Raw genomic sequence first — 19,236 nt, 5'->3', positions numbered from 1 at the left:
AACATCAACGGTAATAAAAACAAAAATATCAGGGAGGGAGGGCGGGAATTTTTCCCTAACCGGTCTTCACGGCTTCTTATAAATTTCATTAAACTGCGCAACACCCTCAGGCAACAGCTGTATATATAGCCTTATTTAGTTTTATCTCCCTCTGTTGCTACCGTAAACTCACCTATCATGAATATGACCCCACCCATGTTGTCACTCACCCCGTCCTCCTAGGGTCAAGCAAAGGACAAAACAACTACCCCTCCCATCTGGGGTCACCCAAAGGGCAGCCTGCGTCCTATACCAAAACCCAGGCCTGATCATGGCGCCCTTCCTCTTATATTGATTTATCCAGGGCTTTCTTGATCAAGGCACTGTTTATTGGTACGACCAGACTCACTCCCATACTCACGCACACATCTCTTAATTCATAGAACAAAAAAGACCATCACAACTTTTCTTTTTTTTGGAATGTGTAAAGGCCACAGCGTTTATTTTATTTTCAGCAACAAACTGTGACACACCTTTATTGAATATCAAAGAAACAATGTATGAATACATTCACAAGTTTACAAACAAGTACACCACGGGGCTGATTCTTCCAGATATCATTGAGCCCCGCATTTTTCTTAATCAACAATAAACAGTCCCACTTGAGGAACACCATCCACTTTGTTACCATGTACTGCGCTCCTCCCACCAGCCGTAAACTGCACCAGCAGGTGGGCTTTGTCAGTACTACCAAACAGCTTCCCCTTGGGACCCTGCCCGCAGGAAAGACCCCACACCGTACACCAACGCGGACCCATACCTGAGATGGGTACCCCGCAATATACGACCAACTTGAACAACCAACTGTCCAATAATTCCCAATAAGCACGCCACCGCCGGCGCATTTGACCCCTTAAATGCGCCGGCTCCTCCACAGCGCCACAGCCCTCTCAACACCAACCCGGATATCCAGCAACCAGATATCTGACCCAATATCCGTTAAATGTACACCATCCTTACGAAACAACAAAACATTATCCCCCTCAAGGTCCGGATGAGCTACCACTAAACCCCCAAAACGGGAAACAAACCGCGACACCATCTTATTAATCTTCACCCTAGCTCTCCCAATACCCTGTAGTGACCTAGCACCCTGCCAAAACAACCTGGGAGTGATATGTGACCAAACAATAATTAAACCCGTAAAGCGAGACCAGAGCCTCAACAAGTCACACTTTATATCCCTTGCCAAGATACGTAAAGGCACATGGCAAAGATCATTGCCCCCCCCGTGCAGTACAAGTACATCCGGAGGGCCATACCGAATAGCCTTCTCATAAACAGCAGCAATGATGTCTACCCAACACTTTCCCCGAAAGCCAAACCACGTAACCTGGCCTTCAGCGTAATCCAAGCCCAGCTGACATCCATTGACTCTAACTGCAGCCCGACGCTCCGCCCAGAAAACATAAGAGTGGCCAACAATCCATACCTGGCAACGGCCGGAATCTGAAATTAAAAGAAACACAGAAAATATATAGCAAGTTAAACCAAACCAACCCCACCTCTCATAGTAAGTGAGGCCTGACATATGAACGAAATCTATCCGATCCCCATCTACCGACCCTTTTTATAACTTCTTCCGAGAAGCCCCATCTAGCGGCCTCTGTCGCCGCCCCTATCCGAAACGAATGCGATGCAAAGCGACCAGGATCCAAACCTAGTCGTTGAAGACACTTACGGAACACCTGAACAAACTGGTATCGGGACAAAAACGATCCGTTCTCGTGAATTAACAGCGGGCCTTCAAACGAAGGCCTTGCTAACAAAAACTCGTCCAAACACCGTAAAGGACAAAGAGATGAACCAGCCAACCTGTTAAGCAAAACAGTAAAACCCTTACCCTCTTGGTCCGTTTTGGACTGTCGAATGAAAAGCTGAGCTCTTCCTTCGCAGATACGTACATCTGCCAACCGTAAACCCCCACCAACTGCCCTAGATGGGCTCACTAACTCACTGATCCTCATAGCACCAAAAAACGCCAAGACGAATGCCACCTTAAACAACACCTGCTCGTACTGCCGGCCACAAACCACCATCAGCTGGTCACATATCTCCTTAAGCAATGGAAATGAGACCGGCCGCCTTAAATCCCGTACCTTATGACCTCTTCTATATCCCCGCAAAGCCTGTCGAACCAAGAATTCTTTAGAAATATCATCCTCACCCAGCCACTTGAAGCGAAACGACATAGCGGATAGAAACTTAGTAACTTGTGACACAGAAGTACCGAGGCTGAAAGACTCACCCAGATACCATAATAATGACATAATTCTCCCCTCCTTGGAGGATGGAGCCCCTGTAGCCTCCAGACAAGCATCCCATACCGCCCAAGCCTTCTGGTAGGCCGCCCAAGTATTGGGAGCTAACGACCTTTGCAGCAAAGTCAATGTTCCCCGGTTCCCAACGACCACAGCCAAATCGGACACTCCAGACCCACAGATGCTGCCTCTGGAGCAAGTTGCCGAAAGCGATCCCATTGCTGTCGAGACAAAGCATCCGCAATTGAATTATGCACGCCAGGGATATGTGAGAAACATATTTAGTTGCAGGCACCGTAGCACCAAGTGCCGAAGCAACGTTAAAACAGGCAAAGAAGATGCTGATAAGCTATTAATAGCCGTCACGATCCCCAAATTGTCGCAATGCAGCCGAACCCGCTTATGCTGAAACTGATCTCCCCAAAGCTCAATCGCCACCAATACCGGAAAAAGCTCTAAAAACGTCATATTCTTTACCAAGGAACTCTCACGCCACACATCTGGCCAGAGAGACACACTCCATTGACCCTTGAGATATACCCCATAACCATACGCCCCTGCTGCGTCCGTAAAGAAGTCGATATCGATATTACCAACCGTATCCTCCATCCAAATAGTTCTGCCATTAAATTCACTTAAGAATATATCCCATACAACTAAATCAGCCTTGAGCTCCTTACTGACCCGCACATAGTGATGAGGTGCCCGAATCCCAGCAGAGGCCATGGCAAGGCGCCTGCAAAACACCCTCCCCATCGGGATGATACGGCAGGCAAAATTAAGTTTACCAAGCAGGGATTGCAGCTGCCTCAACGTCATCTTTTTTGCCCCTCGAAAAAAGCTGACACAACTCCGAAGGTCCTGAATCTTATCCAACGGCAGCTGAAACGTCATTGCCTCAGAGTCAATTTCAATGCCTAAAAACTTAAGCTTTGTGGTAGGACCCCCCGTCTTGTCCTGAGCCAACGGAACTCCAAAACAAGTCATAACATCTTGTAAAACACATAGAATCATAGCACATGTCTGCATGCCAGCAGGCCCCACACAAAGAAAATCATCCAAGTAATGAATCACCGATGCCATCCCCGATTCCTCCCTGATAACCCATTCTAGAAAAGAGCTGAAAGTTTCAAAATAGAAACAGGAGATGGAGCATCCCATGGGCAAACACTTGTCTACAAAATACTTATCCCTCCACCAGCAACCCAACAGGTGAAAACACTCCGGATGCACCGGTAACAAACGAAAAGCAGATTCTATGTCTGTTTTTGCCAATGAAGAACCACGCCCGTAATGCCGAACCCACTTTAACGCCTGATCGAAAGACGCATAGGAGACTCTGCAAAGATCCCTATCAATCCCATCGTTTACTGAACCCCCTTTAGGAAAAGAAAGGTGATGTATGAGCCGGAACTTTCCGGGTTCCTTTTTAGGAACAACCCCCAAAGGTGAAACCCGAAGCTGTGCCAGTGACCCGCCATTCGCCCCGCAGCTACTTCCTTCTCAAGCTTACTATCCACCACTTCAGGAAAAGATAAAGCTGATTGCAAATTTTTTAAAACCGTGCATACCTCGTGCTCTACAAACGGAATCTTAAAACCATCCCGGAAACCTTTTTCAAGCAAAACCGCAGCTGCCCCATTTTTATACCGCTTAAGCCACGGCACCATCTTTTCTACCCTCACTGGAGTCATCCCCTTTTCCAGCAACCCCCGAACTCTTACCACCCTTAGCCTTCTTGAAACATTTAGACAAGGGGTGACTACCGGAACAGCCCGAGCACTCATGTTTAAATCTACAACTAGCTCCCCACTTGCATTGCCCATCGTTGAATTGCCAACAGTAGCCCTTCTTGTGCCCTGCCGACGATGAGCTACCAGTACCGCCGGCAGATCCCTGAAAGGGCTGTTTCGCTGGGGCTGTGACCTTAAGCCACAAGGCGATATCCTTGTGATCCCACCGAATGGACGAGCGGACAGCCTTCCTTTGACGAAACTGTTCATCATATCGCAGCCATGCTAAACCACCATACACTCTGTGGGCCTCCCCAATGTTCCTGCCATCACTGTCCCTGCCGAGCGAAACATCCGCTGACGTACCCGGGACCGCTGCATCCATGAAACCGCTCACCCGCCTCTTCGCACTGCTCGCCGAAGCAGAGCCTTTTTTCCTCTGCCTACCAGAGGACCGCATCGCGACATCCGGACTTAGCCTCTCCGGTGGTCTCGCTCTCCTCGCCCTGGGGCCACGAGAAGAAACCGGTAGAGGTGGAGATAGACCCGGTCCTGTAGTGAGTCGACCCACACGCTCCTCCAGCCACGATGTACCGAATTGGAGAGCCGAATGGCGGATCTGCTCCAGCAAGCTGTCCAAAGTTGCCATGGTAAGCTAGTAGAGATGAATTAATTTTTCCCTAACCGGTCTTCACGGCTTCTTATAAATTTCATTAAACTGCGCAACACCCTCAGGCAACAGCTGTATATATAGCCTTATTTAGTTTTATCTCCCTCTGTTGCTACCGTAAACTCACCTATCATGAATATGACCCCACCCATGTTGTCACTCACCCCGTCCTCCTAGGGTCAAGCAAAGGACAAAACAACTCCCCCTCCCATCTGGGGTCACCCAAAGGGCAGCCTGCGTCCTATACCAAAACCCAGGCCTGATCATGGCGCCCTTCCTCTTATATTGATTTATCCAGGGCTTTCTGTATAAGGATAATCTGTTGCATAAATCAGATTCATCAAGGAAAGACAGACACAGTCCTAATTAGTAAACAGACAGAGCGTCTAGACACAGACCTATCCACAGAGGAAGAGCGTTCAGCGAGAACAGAAGAAAAGGGTCGATTTTCTGAACGAGAAATAAACTCGGGGTTTGGATACCCGCTCGAGTCACATTTCAAACATCAATGACTAATGAATCTGGGTATTTAGCATTCGTATAAAGCTTATGATATAGCAGGGGCAGGCTGGCCCGAGAAGCAGCTGCAGCAAACTGTGTGGGGATTGTGACCAGAAGCGTAACATAATGCAATATTACATGGCCACACAGTAGTAGAGAGGTGGCTCCAGTAAGGTAAACTTGTGACTGATTGTGGTTGGTGAGGGAGAAAATATGTGGAAATGAGATGAGTGAGAATGTGCGTGAGAGAATGAGTGTGAGGACAAATAGATGTTAAATGGGGAGGGTTGCGATATGGAGTGTTGGGGGACCAGTAGGCCATTTGGCTGTTTTTGTCCCTGGCTGTGCCAGTCCTCCCCTGAGGTAAAATGAGAAAAAGGTAAAAACTAATAATTAAATCTAGAAAGACACAGCAAAGGGCTGAAAACAATTGTAGTTTCCAGTTCAATGAGGCACTATGTGTGATGCTATGTGTGATGGACATAGAATGTTTTAACAAAAATACATAAACAGGTTTAACTATTTGCTATGTAACTTGGAGAAGCTCACTGTGGTTTGACCTTTGTGACAAATAGATAAAAGAAGGTCCTCTTCAGTTTCTCTTCTCTTCTTCTCTGCAGAGTTACTTGACCCTCGCAAGTCACTGATCTGCCACGATTGCCTATCCAACAGGTAAGTGTGCTTAAAATCATGAACGCATGAAAGTACTTGACTGCATAGGGATTGATCTTGATAAAAATAAGACCATTTCCAAAATGATACATGAGACCTTAATGTGGGTAAGGGCATCGCCCACAGCTTTATCACAATCCCCATACCAGCAACAACAGGTGGTTCTTACCCCGAAAACCAAGAGTCAATAAGTCCCCCGCTGGACCTGCCTCCCCAAGCCTCCACTCTACAAATGAATACACATTGGCAAAAGGGGGGACATCTCCACTGCTTTACGTACAAGATAAATCACACAGAATCAGGACGGAGGGAGGGAGAACATTCCCTTCCATCACTATGCCCCTGCCGCAACATTGTTGCACCCAAATCCCTTAACTACTAGCATGCCCATGGCTATCAGCCTAGGCCAGCATTCATATTTCTCTTCCCAAACGGTTCACAGGGCCGCTCTGTCAAAGCCTCTGCATGCGCATTTATGTTTTTGGTGGGTAACGGCACCTGGAAGGCGAATGAACAGAATTCCTTAACTGTGTTTGCTTTATTCATCCCTGAAAAAAGTAAGTGAATTACGTGAATAAGCTTCCCAGGAAAGATATATTGCTAAAAAGAGTTAACATGCAAGCATTCATGTGAATTAATGTGTGTGCATGTACTCTATGTCACTTCCTGTCCCAGAAATACAACGTATTTGTGTGTGGCTGATCCCAAGCGGCCCTAATATGGGCCAATTAACGACGGTTATATAATATCACACGGAGGTGTGGAGTATGAAGGTGCTTCGGAGAGGAGGCGGAAGTGTCTGGTTTTGCTTTTGAGGTTTTTTCAGTTGCTGAGAAGAAATTTCAAACACCGTTAACCCTATAAAACCTGGATCTTATTTATCATGGATTAACAGGTCTTGCAGAAAACCAGTCATCCATAGTTACTAACAAAGAGATATTTCTATTTAGCTATGATAAGCAGAGATATGGCACCGACACATCTCTGTTCAAGCAAGGATTTGATGTGGTTTCTGAAAATTAAGGTCTGTGTTAAATATTCACAGAGACCTGTCATCCTAAAAGAAGTATTCAATAAAGCATATATATATATATATATATATATATGTTGAGTTTATAGCATGTCATATGGAGGTTTCCGTTTACTTATTGCGAAACAAATTTTTTATTTAGGACACACTACAAAATCACATTCCGTCTTCTTTTGTCTATTGCTACAAAAATACGCTACTTAACTTTAAAGAGCTTCTGGTACCAACTGTGTTTTTTTGGCAATTAAGACAAGTAGACTGAGAAGAACCCATAGTAAAGAAAAATGTATAGACCTGCAAGGGAGTAGCAGAGTATAGGTGGACATAAATTCAGCTTAGCTAAGAGTTACTGCCAACACCTCTGGTGACAAAACAGGGATCGGTTGTTAACTAGGGACATGAGCAAAACAGTTTAGGGCTATTAAAAGTGAGTACATGCCATTATGAGAAGTGACCACTTACCACTGCTTCGGCCTGGTCCCAAAGTGAACATTTTAATGTCCTCCGTACACAATCTAATAAAAAGATGGATATATGTCTCAGCATACCTTATATCTCTGTGTAATTAGAACCATGTAACCCAGGGTTGTCAAACCTGCGTCCCTCCAGCGGCTGCAGGACTACATATCCCATACTCCTCTGCTAGCCCCTGAGCTGAAAGAACATTATGGGAGATGTAGTCCTGCAGCAGCTGGAGGGCCGCAGGTTGGACACCCCTGATGTAACCCATAGAAGAATGTACCCATGAGTGCCATAGAAGAAACCCAACACAAATTGTAGGAAAACCTGTGCTTATCTGGGCAACAGGATAAAGTTGGGGGCATTTCGTTGACATAGGACAGGGTTGTCCAACTTATTGGGCTACAAATATAATGCTAAATACTACCCAGCGCTTAGTGATACATAAATGTTAATTGTTCATGTATCTGTTTATTTGAGAAATATCTGAACTTCCAGAAGATTATGGTGTTAGTGGATTGAGTCTGACGCCACTGCTTTTTTATCCATTGAAGATTATGGGGTCCAAAAAGCATTATCCAAACCACCTGGGACCCACATTAAGCCAAAAGCTATGGACCTGTAGGTCAAACATTTCAGAACTACCGCTACTGTAACTGTTTGGGTGCCAGATGGAGTCCATTTGACTCTGCTTATGGGGTTAGAGAAGGTATGGGAAGCACATAGTGTATTTACATTAAAGGGTTAATGGAATCCTTCTTTGCTGCTTGCAGCTGCCTTAAGAATGAATGATAATAGAATCCCTACAGCCCAAATGGGTCACTGACACAGAAAGAACAATGAAAGAATCAAACATGCAAGTGTCACTGAAGGAGTTTTACAACTTGCAAGGTCAGCGACCAAGAGCTCTGAAGGGCCATAAACTAATTCTCTCAGCACCAGCAGGCACAATTGATTAATAATAACCACTAACAAGCTCCTGTATGATTGAGTGGAAGGTGGACTTTCTCTTACGGCTCCTCTGGGACATGCCAAGAAGGACAGACTCCAAGTGACAAATAACACAGCCTTGAGAGAAAGCCAAATCCGACCATAACTCATCTCAGCAGTGGACTTGTAGAATGTAGAGGGTTAGACAATGAATGCAGTTCTTTGCTACTTTTTCTAGCTGCTATATAAAGATTATACATTAATAGAGGCAATTATTGAATTATAGGGCCATGTTCCCTTTAAAGAAACCCATGAGTTTGAGTAAGAGCTTGGATACGATTCCATGGGGTCCTATGAAGTGCAACAAATTAGGGCCCTACTTGGTAAAAATGCATACATGACTTGCTATAGCCCATGGCTGATCCCACAAATTCAATAGCTCCAGACGGTAATATAAATTACCCTTTGGCACAACTCCCTATTAGGCCTGTTACTTAAATAGGGTTTAAAAACTATGTACAGAAAGAAACTGCTCATCAAATTCAAGAAAATGTATCAACCAAACAAAAAGAAGTACCAATTTTCTATATTGTCATATTAGCTGCAGCTGCGAGACTCTGTCTTCTGATAAACCATATAAATGTTTTAATTATAAAAGGGTATTTCCTATTGTTATGATTCTCTAACACAGTGCTTAGCAGACCTTTTTTTCAAGCTGCTAAAAGAACATGCTTTGAATATTGTTTCTATGCGATAAATGGGCTTAATTGACTAAACTAATGATTATTCCACTTGTGCTTGGATGGGGATACGGTGTAAATTCAATCATGTATGTATGCAATGATATGATTGACAAACACTGCCCTACGTAACATCTCAAATTCATTCCTCCTGACTTCACCCACTTATACAGTTCTCCCACGTAGCTTCATTCATTCGCGTTGCTGCTGTCATATGCTTTTACCTCCATAATAAGCATAATTGAACCTCTCTCCCAATCTTTCCCCTTTAACTGAAATCCCTAGGTATTATATGTAAGGTTGCCACCCAGCCAGTGTTTTACCAGCACAGCCAGTACCCAAACCTTTGGAGCCGGCATAAGTAAAACACCAGCAATGCAAACGGAGAGCGGGGAGAAGGCAAAATATACCAATGCATATGCGGATGCAGAGCCATACCTAGGCGGGTGCACAGGGTATACCACACCCGGGCACTCTGAATGATAGAGTAGCATCTGGCTTCCACATACCTATCTCCTTTCCCACAGTTCCGCTGCTTCTCTTTCTTCTTTTTACTCTCCTATCTTCTTTCTTCTATCTCCTTTCTTCGTCCGCCTCTCCCTTATGCAGAAGCGTTATAAAAAGATCTGGTCAACGGAGCTGATACCAGGGAAAAGCGGACAAAAAAGACAGAAGAACAAGAGAAGTGGAGATGCGGAAAAGGAGGCAGGATACAGTCCCACAATAAGTCAGCATAATCATTAGGGTATGAAAAAGTTCCATATGTTGTTACCATTTTTTAACACACCGTATGGCAATGTTTAAGATATTTACATGGATTTGCACCTGCAACATAAAACTGATCTTTTTATTCCTGACTGGCTGCACATTTAAAAGCTTTTTAAAATCGTTGTAGCTTAAAAGGTGCCATACAGGCAACATTCAGTCTAGAGGTGCAACATCAGCCAAGCTGCCCAGTAATGAAGGGACCCAAAACAATGTGGCCAGTAATATTTAATACGCAATGCGCCCTAGTGGCTGTATGTGGATTGTTGCAAGTAAAACACCTAAAAAAAACTTAGTATCAAGTCTATGTAATTATGTTTAACATGCTTACTTACCTGCCCATGGCACTCTCCAAGCTTTGTCCTCATGAAGCCTGGAAGCTTCCTGGAGTGTAGGACACTGCAGTGATTACATCAAACATAACACATTGTGTGTCATCATCACACAAATACGGAATCCGCATATTGCTGAAAAGGCTGCGAAACATGGCCTTATTTTCAGCAATAGGCGGCTTCACGCATGGGGATTCTGATGACTGGATGAGAGAACCACCCGTTTGGTCCAAAGTCAGACTATGAGAGTTGATGCTAGAGAGCTGTGAAGACTGAAGAAACAACAGAGTTCCATATCCAAATTTGACAAAAAAGAACAAAATGTTCCACTTTCTGCAGTCAGTACATGAAAACCCTGCATTGGATTTATAAAAGTAAAATTCAGCCTCGTTAAACATGTGCTTTTATCCAACATCATATGATCGATACTGTTTTGCAGAGGTAGTTAACATCCTCTACCAAACCATAGACTCGCTGGAAGGCTGTAGGAAGTTACGATTCCCTGGTATGATATGCTGGGTACAAAGGATAAGCCAGGATTTTTGAAATCACTTCGGCCAGAGGCTCATTCACGGTTTTGCTGCAGGCAGATAGACATGGTCTGTTACATTATTAACAAGGAAGAGAAAGCTACTGCTCTGTTTGTGCATCACTGAGACTTTGCAGGCAAAACAATTACACAAGATGTGTTTTCTTTAGCATCAGGGCTAGCTGATGGTCTAAGAACTGGGAAACGAGCCGTAACATGCCCCTAGCTTCTATTCGGACTTATACCTAGAGGATAAGGTTAGCTCTGTATTTATTGTAAGCACTATGCAGCAGGGATACGCCTCATTATTCCTTTGCCCTGACAGCGTAGTGATAACCCATCATCTGCTATGGTCAGAGTTTTCCTTAAGGTGAGACGTCCAACCTGAAAAATATGTAGTAAGAGGATGGACTGAACACCCCCTGGTCCTTGTAACAAGCCAATGGTAATGATCTCACTGCATAGAACATTATGAAAAACATTTTGTTACATTATTTTGAATCACAGAAGTGGTTGAGGCTAATACAGTAAAGGAATTTAAACACAACTATCCAAAATCTGACCAAGACCAAGGACTGAGTAAGGTCTGAGTCTTTACACCAGGAAAAATGGGCCAAATGGTTCATCTGCTGTCAAATTTTATGTTCCTATGTTACATTTTATTTATAGAACACCCGCTAGATTAGGAAGACTGGAAATCAACATTATAATTGACAATATATATAAAATTGACAATAACATTGCCAGACTTTAAGACATATTGATACAGGAGAGAAGAAGAGACCTATTGAGTTTTTGATCTTTTAGGAGGATGGGGAATGAGACAGAAGGAGGACTGCTTAGGTGATAATGAAGATGGTGTATGAAGATGTTATTGGCCTGGAGAGCTCAATGATGGGTAGAGTAGATGGCTTCTTTTCAGAATTCAGGTGGTTGGAATTAGGACGACAGACTGTATTCTCGTTTAAACATGTACTTTTTAAGTGTGCTTTTAAAGTTAGAATAAGTAGTGTAGGATCTAATCGAAGAAGCCAATAGAAGATAATAGGTACAGAATGTGTGAAAGGCTGGATATGTCAGTACGAAGAAGAGGTAATGAGTCGTAGGCAAAGCAAAGTGGGTCATCATTAGAGTACATGGAAAAAAAATAGCAGAGAGATGGGGGCACTGTGTTGTTAAGTTCTCTGTAGATAGGGGTGAGCAGTTTAATTTATCAAGCCTTAATATTTTATATTTATAATATAATTATATTTATTCAGGAGAGCAGCAGAGAGGACAAGTAGGATTCGGTATTGCATGCAGCAAGGTTTTTAAGGACCCTTTTAGCTCAGCTGGATACTTTAGGTATCCATTTAGTTAATGTTACAGTATTCTGGACAAGAATATTGCCTGGCCATTTGGTGGGACATCAGGTTGACAATCGGTCAAAATGCAAAAATTATACAGATGATAACAGCTAGATACATTCTTACAACATGTGTAAAAATGTCAAGCATCCACAGGGGAGGCAGGCTTTTTTGTGTGCTCTAGGTCTTAGATGTGTAGCTTCTTGACTTGCATTTAAGCTTTGTCGTAAATTCTACCATTAACAGGTAATACATAATATTTGCATATAGAGTAGTTCTGCAGCATCAATGTATAAATCTCTTGTAGCAAATTTGACTCAAACTTAGCGTAGATGACCTCACTTTGTCTCCATGCCAATAGTGGCATCAGGAATAAGGATGCATCTCTTGTTCTTACCTTCTTCCCGTGATATCTGCATAAATGATTCCACTCCTTTCTCTCCGTAGCTGCCTTCTGATGCCAGCGTAGACACGTAGCTCCATCCCAATGCTTTTACAATGTCCACCATGGCCTGAGCCTGGAATGAATCAGGAGGTACCACTCTGGAGAAGAAGTCATATCTTCGGTCATCGCTCAATTCAGGAGCAGTAGAACCATAACTGATCTGAGGAATCTAGACAGAAAGAAAGGTTCATTTATGAGACAAAGTACTTCATAGCGGGTAATTAAGTAAGGTGAGCTTTTATCATAACGATTTTCACCCAGTGCAACAGCTCAGAAAATACTTAGTTTAACAATTGATCGATTGACCAACCTAGACAGTGAGAAATGTAACAATATGGTGGACATAATGGTGAGGAATAATCATCCAGATCTTAAAAACAGTAGATTAAGATGTCTGCTTTAATAGAGCACATATAAGGTGGCTTTCCAATACATCTAAATTGCTTATTTTCTTTGATAAACACCACTACAAAGATTTTTTTACTGTACCTGTAAAATGTAAGATTTGGAAAACAAATGACAGATCTGATTAAACTCAAGAAGATAAATTAATAGATCTCACTTTATTTTTATTTTTTTAAATAAAGTAAGAATATTACAGGCTGACACCACTTCACACCTCTCATATTTATCCAACTTTGACACTGGGCATACTTAGCTATGGCTAATTTATGCTAATGCAATCTAGACTCTGTTTGAAGGTTCCCTGTCGACTTTATCTTTCCCTGTCTTATGCTTAACCTCTGGTCTATAGCAGGGTCTTAGCATACAGCGAAGTGTTTGATGGCTCTTTGGTCATTGGATGGGTTAAAATGTCCCTGTGCATCTAATTTTACTGTCATACGACAGATAACGGACAAATTCATTATGTTTGGTGAACTGTTTACATTTTTATTCGCTATATTAGTAGTCTTCTCGAAATATCGTTAAATAAATAATTCTCAAGTGGACCAACACACTGCTGAATTAAAGAGAGTATACAATCATTTAGGCAGGTTACTTTCCAATTTCATATAAAGAGACTGCTGAAGTCCCCAGAGAACCTACATTGGAATAATTTAAAATCCAATATTGTTGGTGCGTTAAAATGTATCACAAATCACTAAAGGTACGCTAAACCCTTTGTAGAAAGATGGCTGTTCAGCATGGATTATTCTGCACAGCAGAAGCACACTAATCCAATTGTTTTGTAAGTGAATAAGGCATTAAACGGATAAAAAAAAATCTAGAAAAGGGAAAAAAAATACAAACGGGAACACAAGGTACAATGGGAAGCTCAATGGAGACAAAAAACACAAAAATAAGCAAAAAATTTAAAGGAGAGCTTCAGTGGACATAAATTAACGTTCATACATAGCCAATTGGCAATAATAGCAATACTGAAATGGACAAAAGGAGAAGCACTTGTACCTCTAGGACTAGAACTACACAATATCTGTGATCATTCATTTACCCCTAGTGGCTTGCAGAGATAAAAAAGCAACTGAGGACCTTGTCCCGAGATGATAAATCTGTTAGAGGACCTTGAAAGTCTGCATACAATTACAATATGTTTATTCGCCGCCCCTCCACTATACCATAATGTAAACGATTGTTGGTGCGCTATAAAACATAATACGTATACATGCCGATATGGCTCCCAGAGGCCAGTTGTTGCTGGGAGTGAAATTGAGATCTAAATTACAAAGACAAACAGTAATTCTTACGCTCGACAGTCACCATGCGCAGAAGCCAAATGCTGGCTGATGATCATGAGAGTCGGGTTCAACAACAGCGACAAAGCTGGAACTTTAAATTGAAGGTATATGACCCTTTTCCCATTTACATGAGGCACGGCACCTTGTTCCCCCATGATGGGGCAGGTAGCCTTTTGGGGTCTAATAGGTCTAAAGCAATAACCTATGACTCCCTAGGCAGAGCGTTAAAAAGAATACCCTCCCAGGACAGCTAGCAATTCTATCCAAAAGGCAAATAGGCAATTTCTTGAGGGCAGCGGGAACATTAGCAGTTAGAATGACAAAAGTATACACCTGTCGAGAAATAATTACCTCCCGCTGGGAAATTATTGGCTTTGCAGATTCAGATCAATTTCTCTCCTCGTTCTAGTAACTCATTCAGTGCCAGCACTATCTTAATAGAAAATCAATGGCAATTTTGAGGTTGGCATTCTCATTCGAATTCAGTTTCCAGCAACAAGAAATGGAAATGAATAACAAGAGCAGGTTAAAAATCAGAACGGGATCGTCGGTTAGCATTAATAAGAAAGTAATCGGGTATATAGAATGGTAATAGGCAGGTGGTGAGGGTCAGATGTTCTAGATTAGGAGATTAAATAGTCCACTCATCATTGAGTAGTTTATACACAAGATGATGATGTCCATAAAGTTTTGTTTACCAATAAAATAAACACTGTATTACTACAGTTACCCATGACATAGAACCTTTGTTATCTGTTATACTGCTAGATTGTTTCTCTTGATCATTGGTTATTTAGTGATCAAATAAAATCCTTGTCCTGATCCAATTGTGAAGACTTTGTTTTTCATAAAAATATGTGTTACAAATCCCAGTAATCAGTTATGGAGCCTGCGAGTCTCTGTAGGAGTCTCGGCAAAATTAAATCTCAACAAAGCTCATAACATTGAAACAGCTTCAACATGGAAATGCCAACGTCCACCTGGTGCCAAAAAAAACCCGTGATGTCATTCCTATGTTCATGCAGACCGGTGTGCTGATTACACAGAACACTACAATTGACCTCAACACAGGCATTCTAAACCCAACTCGCTAATCTGGAGGTACCAAATCTCTTTAGTGTTTATTCCTGTGAAACGAGGCTCTAAAGCAGTGTTTGTCACCAATTTTATACAGACTGTCATGTTGTAAGCATAGAACACACCAGCATTCATCTGCCTCAGCCTGTTAAAAATGCCTATTATAAACAGAGCAGAAAGATACATTTCCACTGAATCTGGAGATTGAGGGTGCAGACTGATTGTCATGGCTGGAGAAACCTGGACCGGGCACAATAAGGTCTGTTGTCATCTAATGACACCAGCACGGCCAACAGCCGAATATGATAGGCCTCATGCTACATTTTTATGCTCACATGGTTTGTCAGGCAAATCTTAATAAACTATGGCCTAAGGTAAGGATTAAGTTTTTGGGGTTTTTTTTAGAGCCCAAGGAACCATGATCTTTGTCCTCTACTACCGTGTGCCTCTGAAAAAAAAAAAGCAGGATGATCACTCATCCAAAAGTGGTAGGGCCACAGTGGAAGCCGAGTCCCCAATCTTCATCTTCTGGGTCTGCACTCCCCAAAGGGGTATGTTCTAGGATCTTCCCTTAGAGGAGACCCACTAAAGTCTTCAACTGAAGTCTTTAAGGGGGAGTGGTGGCCAGATGGCTGTAAGTAAAAACATTTAAGGACGAGTAAGAGAAAAAGTCCATCAAGCGAAGGGATCCTGGTTAATATAGTGGGGATCCATGCCAGGGGACATTATAACACCTCAGGCTCAGTGACGTAGATCCCAGCCTTAAGGCCAGAGGACCAAGCTTTCTCTCTCCCACAGGTATTTACTTGACCTTACCCAAAAGGCCGAGAAGCGATAAGGATGAAGTCATGCTATATATGAAATATAAAAGTCAGCAGGGATTAAGAAAACTCAGGTTTCCAACGAGTATTAAGGCTGCTGGGGATGGCGTCCTTTCATACAACTTGTTGAGCCTTTGGAAAGTGGCATTGAAATGTGTACTGTCCCCTGAGAAACAGAGCAGAAACAAGAGAAACACAAATACAAAGAAAAGTTAGCTTCTTGCCGCTGGCCAGGCTATGCATTTTGAGGTCAGAATATATTATTCATGAGTCAAGAAAGCGGGAGCAGATACCAGAAACATCTGTTTCACATCTTTCCCGTGACATGTTTGTATTACGTTGAAAGCTTGTATTGGAATATATAGTGGCTAAAATGCAGATAACAAAAAATAGCTTTTTTTTATCTTAACAGCCGTGACGCCATCAAGTTAGTATCGTATGCAAATGATGTGGGGGAAAAAAACAATTTCCATATGGGGTTGGATTCTCATTTTCTTGAGATTATAATTTGGTGGCCATTTCGATCATGCTCCAAAAAATAATACTATCCTGGTGTTTACTCTAATTTAACCACAACGATCGGGAGAGAAAAATAACAGTGAAACCTGACGTTCTGGCTCTGGCCTAGCTTAATATCCCATGCTACCCTGCTGCTGGTACTAATGTTTCCTAGTCTATTATTTAATTCCCTGATTATATTCTGTTAGGTTTAAGGGTATTTCCATCTCTGGAAATAAAGTTTGATTGCAGACTCTTATTCAAAGCAGTCTTCCTCCCGGACAAAGCTATTAAACTAAATCAAACTTGCCAAGCAGGTGTATCGAGCTCAGCTAACGGCCTGTGGAGAACTGAATGAGACCATGTTCAGCGCTGAAAAATAAACATCTCTTGCTCACAACTGTAATAAGTAAAATTCGTATGAAGGGTATTTTATTATGTACACCACAGACCTACATGGCAGAGAAGGCAGAGAACGTACTGCATATTCTGGCCAGCCGTACAACCATAAATTAGTGCATTGACTACTGCTTGCCTTGTTATATTACCTAAGACATTGTCTTCATGTGGTGGGAATGGAATATCTGACAGGTTGGTTAAAAAAAGTTACCTGTTAATTATAAACCAAACAAAAAAAACATTGCGTTTGGTATTTTAGTTCCTCAAGTTGACTGTAATACTCATCGTAGAACCTAATACTCCAGAAATGCAAGGACAGTGCAGTAGAAGGGCTGATATTACCGTACACCAGGGCCGGATGAGGAATGAAAAGTGGCCCTGGCACTTTAAGGCCATCAGCCGCTAAATAACATACGCTCAGCTGCGTGCAATTGACGCAAACTGAGGAATTGTTGATTTCGTGGGCCTGGATTTCTAACACCATAACCCCCAGCCAAATTAACACATGGACACAGACTGTTTGGGTAAAAATTGGGCCACAGGTTTAATATGTATGGGAAACAAACCCATGACAAATTATTAACACAATAAAGTAATTGCCAGATTTTCCACCATTGTTTTCTGTTCACCCCACCTGATAATGGCACGGCCCTTCCCATACATATAACATCGACATTAACCCCAACAACATAGCCAATCGGGAAGTAGCCTACTGAGCCGCACCTTTCCCACACCAAGTTCTGAGCCAGAGACCAGCTCGAAACCACCAACACCAACCAAGCCAAAAACACACTATTTCCTATAAAGCAACCATTATTCCATCGTTATTCCACCCCCACCTTACACTGACCAGCGCTGCCACTGTGACACTCATGGGAAAAAACCTTGTTCAGGGAAGATTCAGGTAAGAAAAACTGGAGGGAACGCTTTATACAGGACCTCCCAAATTCCCTTAATGTCCCTTAACCCCATTAAAGCCCACCTCCTCAGCCAGTCAAGGCCTCTTTTATTTAACTATGCTGTTCCATGGACAGGACCAGATCTGCCACCATAGCAGCAGTAAGGATATGTACGTGGCCCTATCGGCCAGTAGTCCACCAGGCATTTGCCCAGTGTGCCAGACACTGGTGTAGTCTACACCTTCATCTTCTATAGGACAGAAAGATAGGCAACAGATTGGATGCCAACAGTACCAAATTTGCCAAGAGATTTTCAACCACTAAGCTAATTTCTCTTATTCTGGTTGTCCTGGTGGGTTTTCTGATTATCTTCTGCTAGCTGTGTATGTTCAATGAGCTAGGATGAACTGAATGAGGAAAAAGCTTCAAAAATGAAATATAATTGGATTCCCTTACTCCATACCACGTGGGGAGGTGTATACGATGCCCCTCTTATTGAGTCAAGGGGCTTGTTTAAAAGGAAGCCAATGCCAGCCGCTATTTTTGTAGTTAGTGGGTCCATCTTCATGCACCACTGACTTTGAAACGTAGGAGATACTACTACTTTAGAGCTATCTCATACAATCAGCAATACAGTCCTTGTGTCCGAACCGTAGAGACAACCACGTTTCCAACACTTCCAAAGGAACGTAGGTTTGTTTTAACTGTTTGGAACACTGGAAATGTCAAGAATCAGTGCTGTGTTTATTGTCTGACTGTTAAAATTAATGGTATTTTAGTTTTTGTCTTTTTTAAGTTTTTTTCACAAACGTACAGATAGCAGAGTTTAGAAAAAAAGAAGGTTGAACATCCTTGTTGTGAATGACACTACTGGGTGCAGGGGATCTGTAAACAGAGCCTCCTCTCCTGTACTGCAGATAATTCATCGTCACATTGCTTTGCCTTATTGTTTTTGACTGTAAAAGGCTCCAAACATGACAGCCGATTATTTGTCAGGGACTGCAGAGAGATAGAACATAGTTTTCTCAGTTCAGGACAGGAGTAATTGATGACGATATGTAAAATACTGCGTCTAAATAGCTGATGATATAGAAGAGAAAGGTACAAACTGTTCTATCGCCAACAGCGCGCAGAAGAGAGGGAATTGATAAGGGATGTTGGGTTTATTTAGTTTCTCCTCTCTTATATGATTACACATATCCCCAGCTGACTATGTATATGTCATGGTTACTATGTGGTACACAAATCTATGCATAAAACAAGCAACTTGTGTATTATAACATAGATAAAACCAGATATATCTAGCAAAAGGCTCTGATTATCCACATATCGCGCAAACCAGTATTTCTGAGTATGGAGAATGAGATAAAACGCCTAAAACACAGCAAAAATC

General features: G+C 42.5%; 1 protein-coding gene across 1 annotated transcript in view; it reads right to left on the bottom strand.

The window, feature by feature from the left end:
• The window catches only part of LOC149285465 (metabotropic glutamate receptor 7-like), a 168,879-nt gene that overhangs the window by 97,488 nt on the left and 52,155 nt on the right, over positions 1–19,236 (bottom strand). Inside the window, exon 2 of the mRNA XM_089495381.1 lies at positions 12,405–12,621. Coding sequence (XP_089351507.1) covers positions 12,405–12,621 — 217 coding nt within the window. The remainder of the gene's footprint in view (positions 1–12,404; positions 12,622–19,236) is intronic.

The sequence above is a fragment of the Sceloporus occidentalis genome, unplaced genomic scaffold (genome assembly GCF_023333645.1).
Source record: "Sceloporus occidentalis isolate IW3139 unplaced genomic scaffold, rSceOcc1.0.p SCAF_79, whole genome shotgun sequence".
Classification (NCBI taxonomy): Eukaryota; Metazoa; Chordata; class Lepidosauria; order Squamata; family Phrynosomatidae; genus Sceloporus; species Sceloporus occidentalis.
This window is presented reverse-complemented; position numbering and strand designations above follow the sequence as displayed.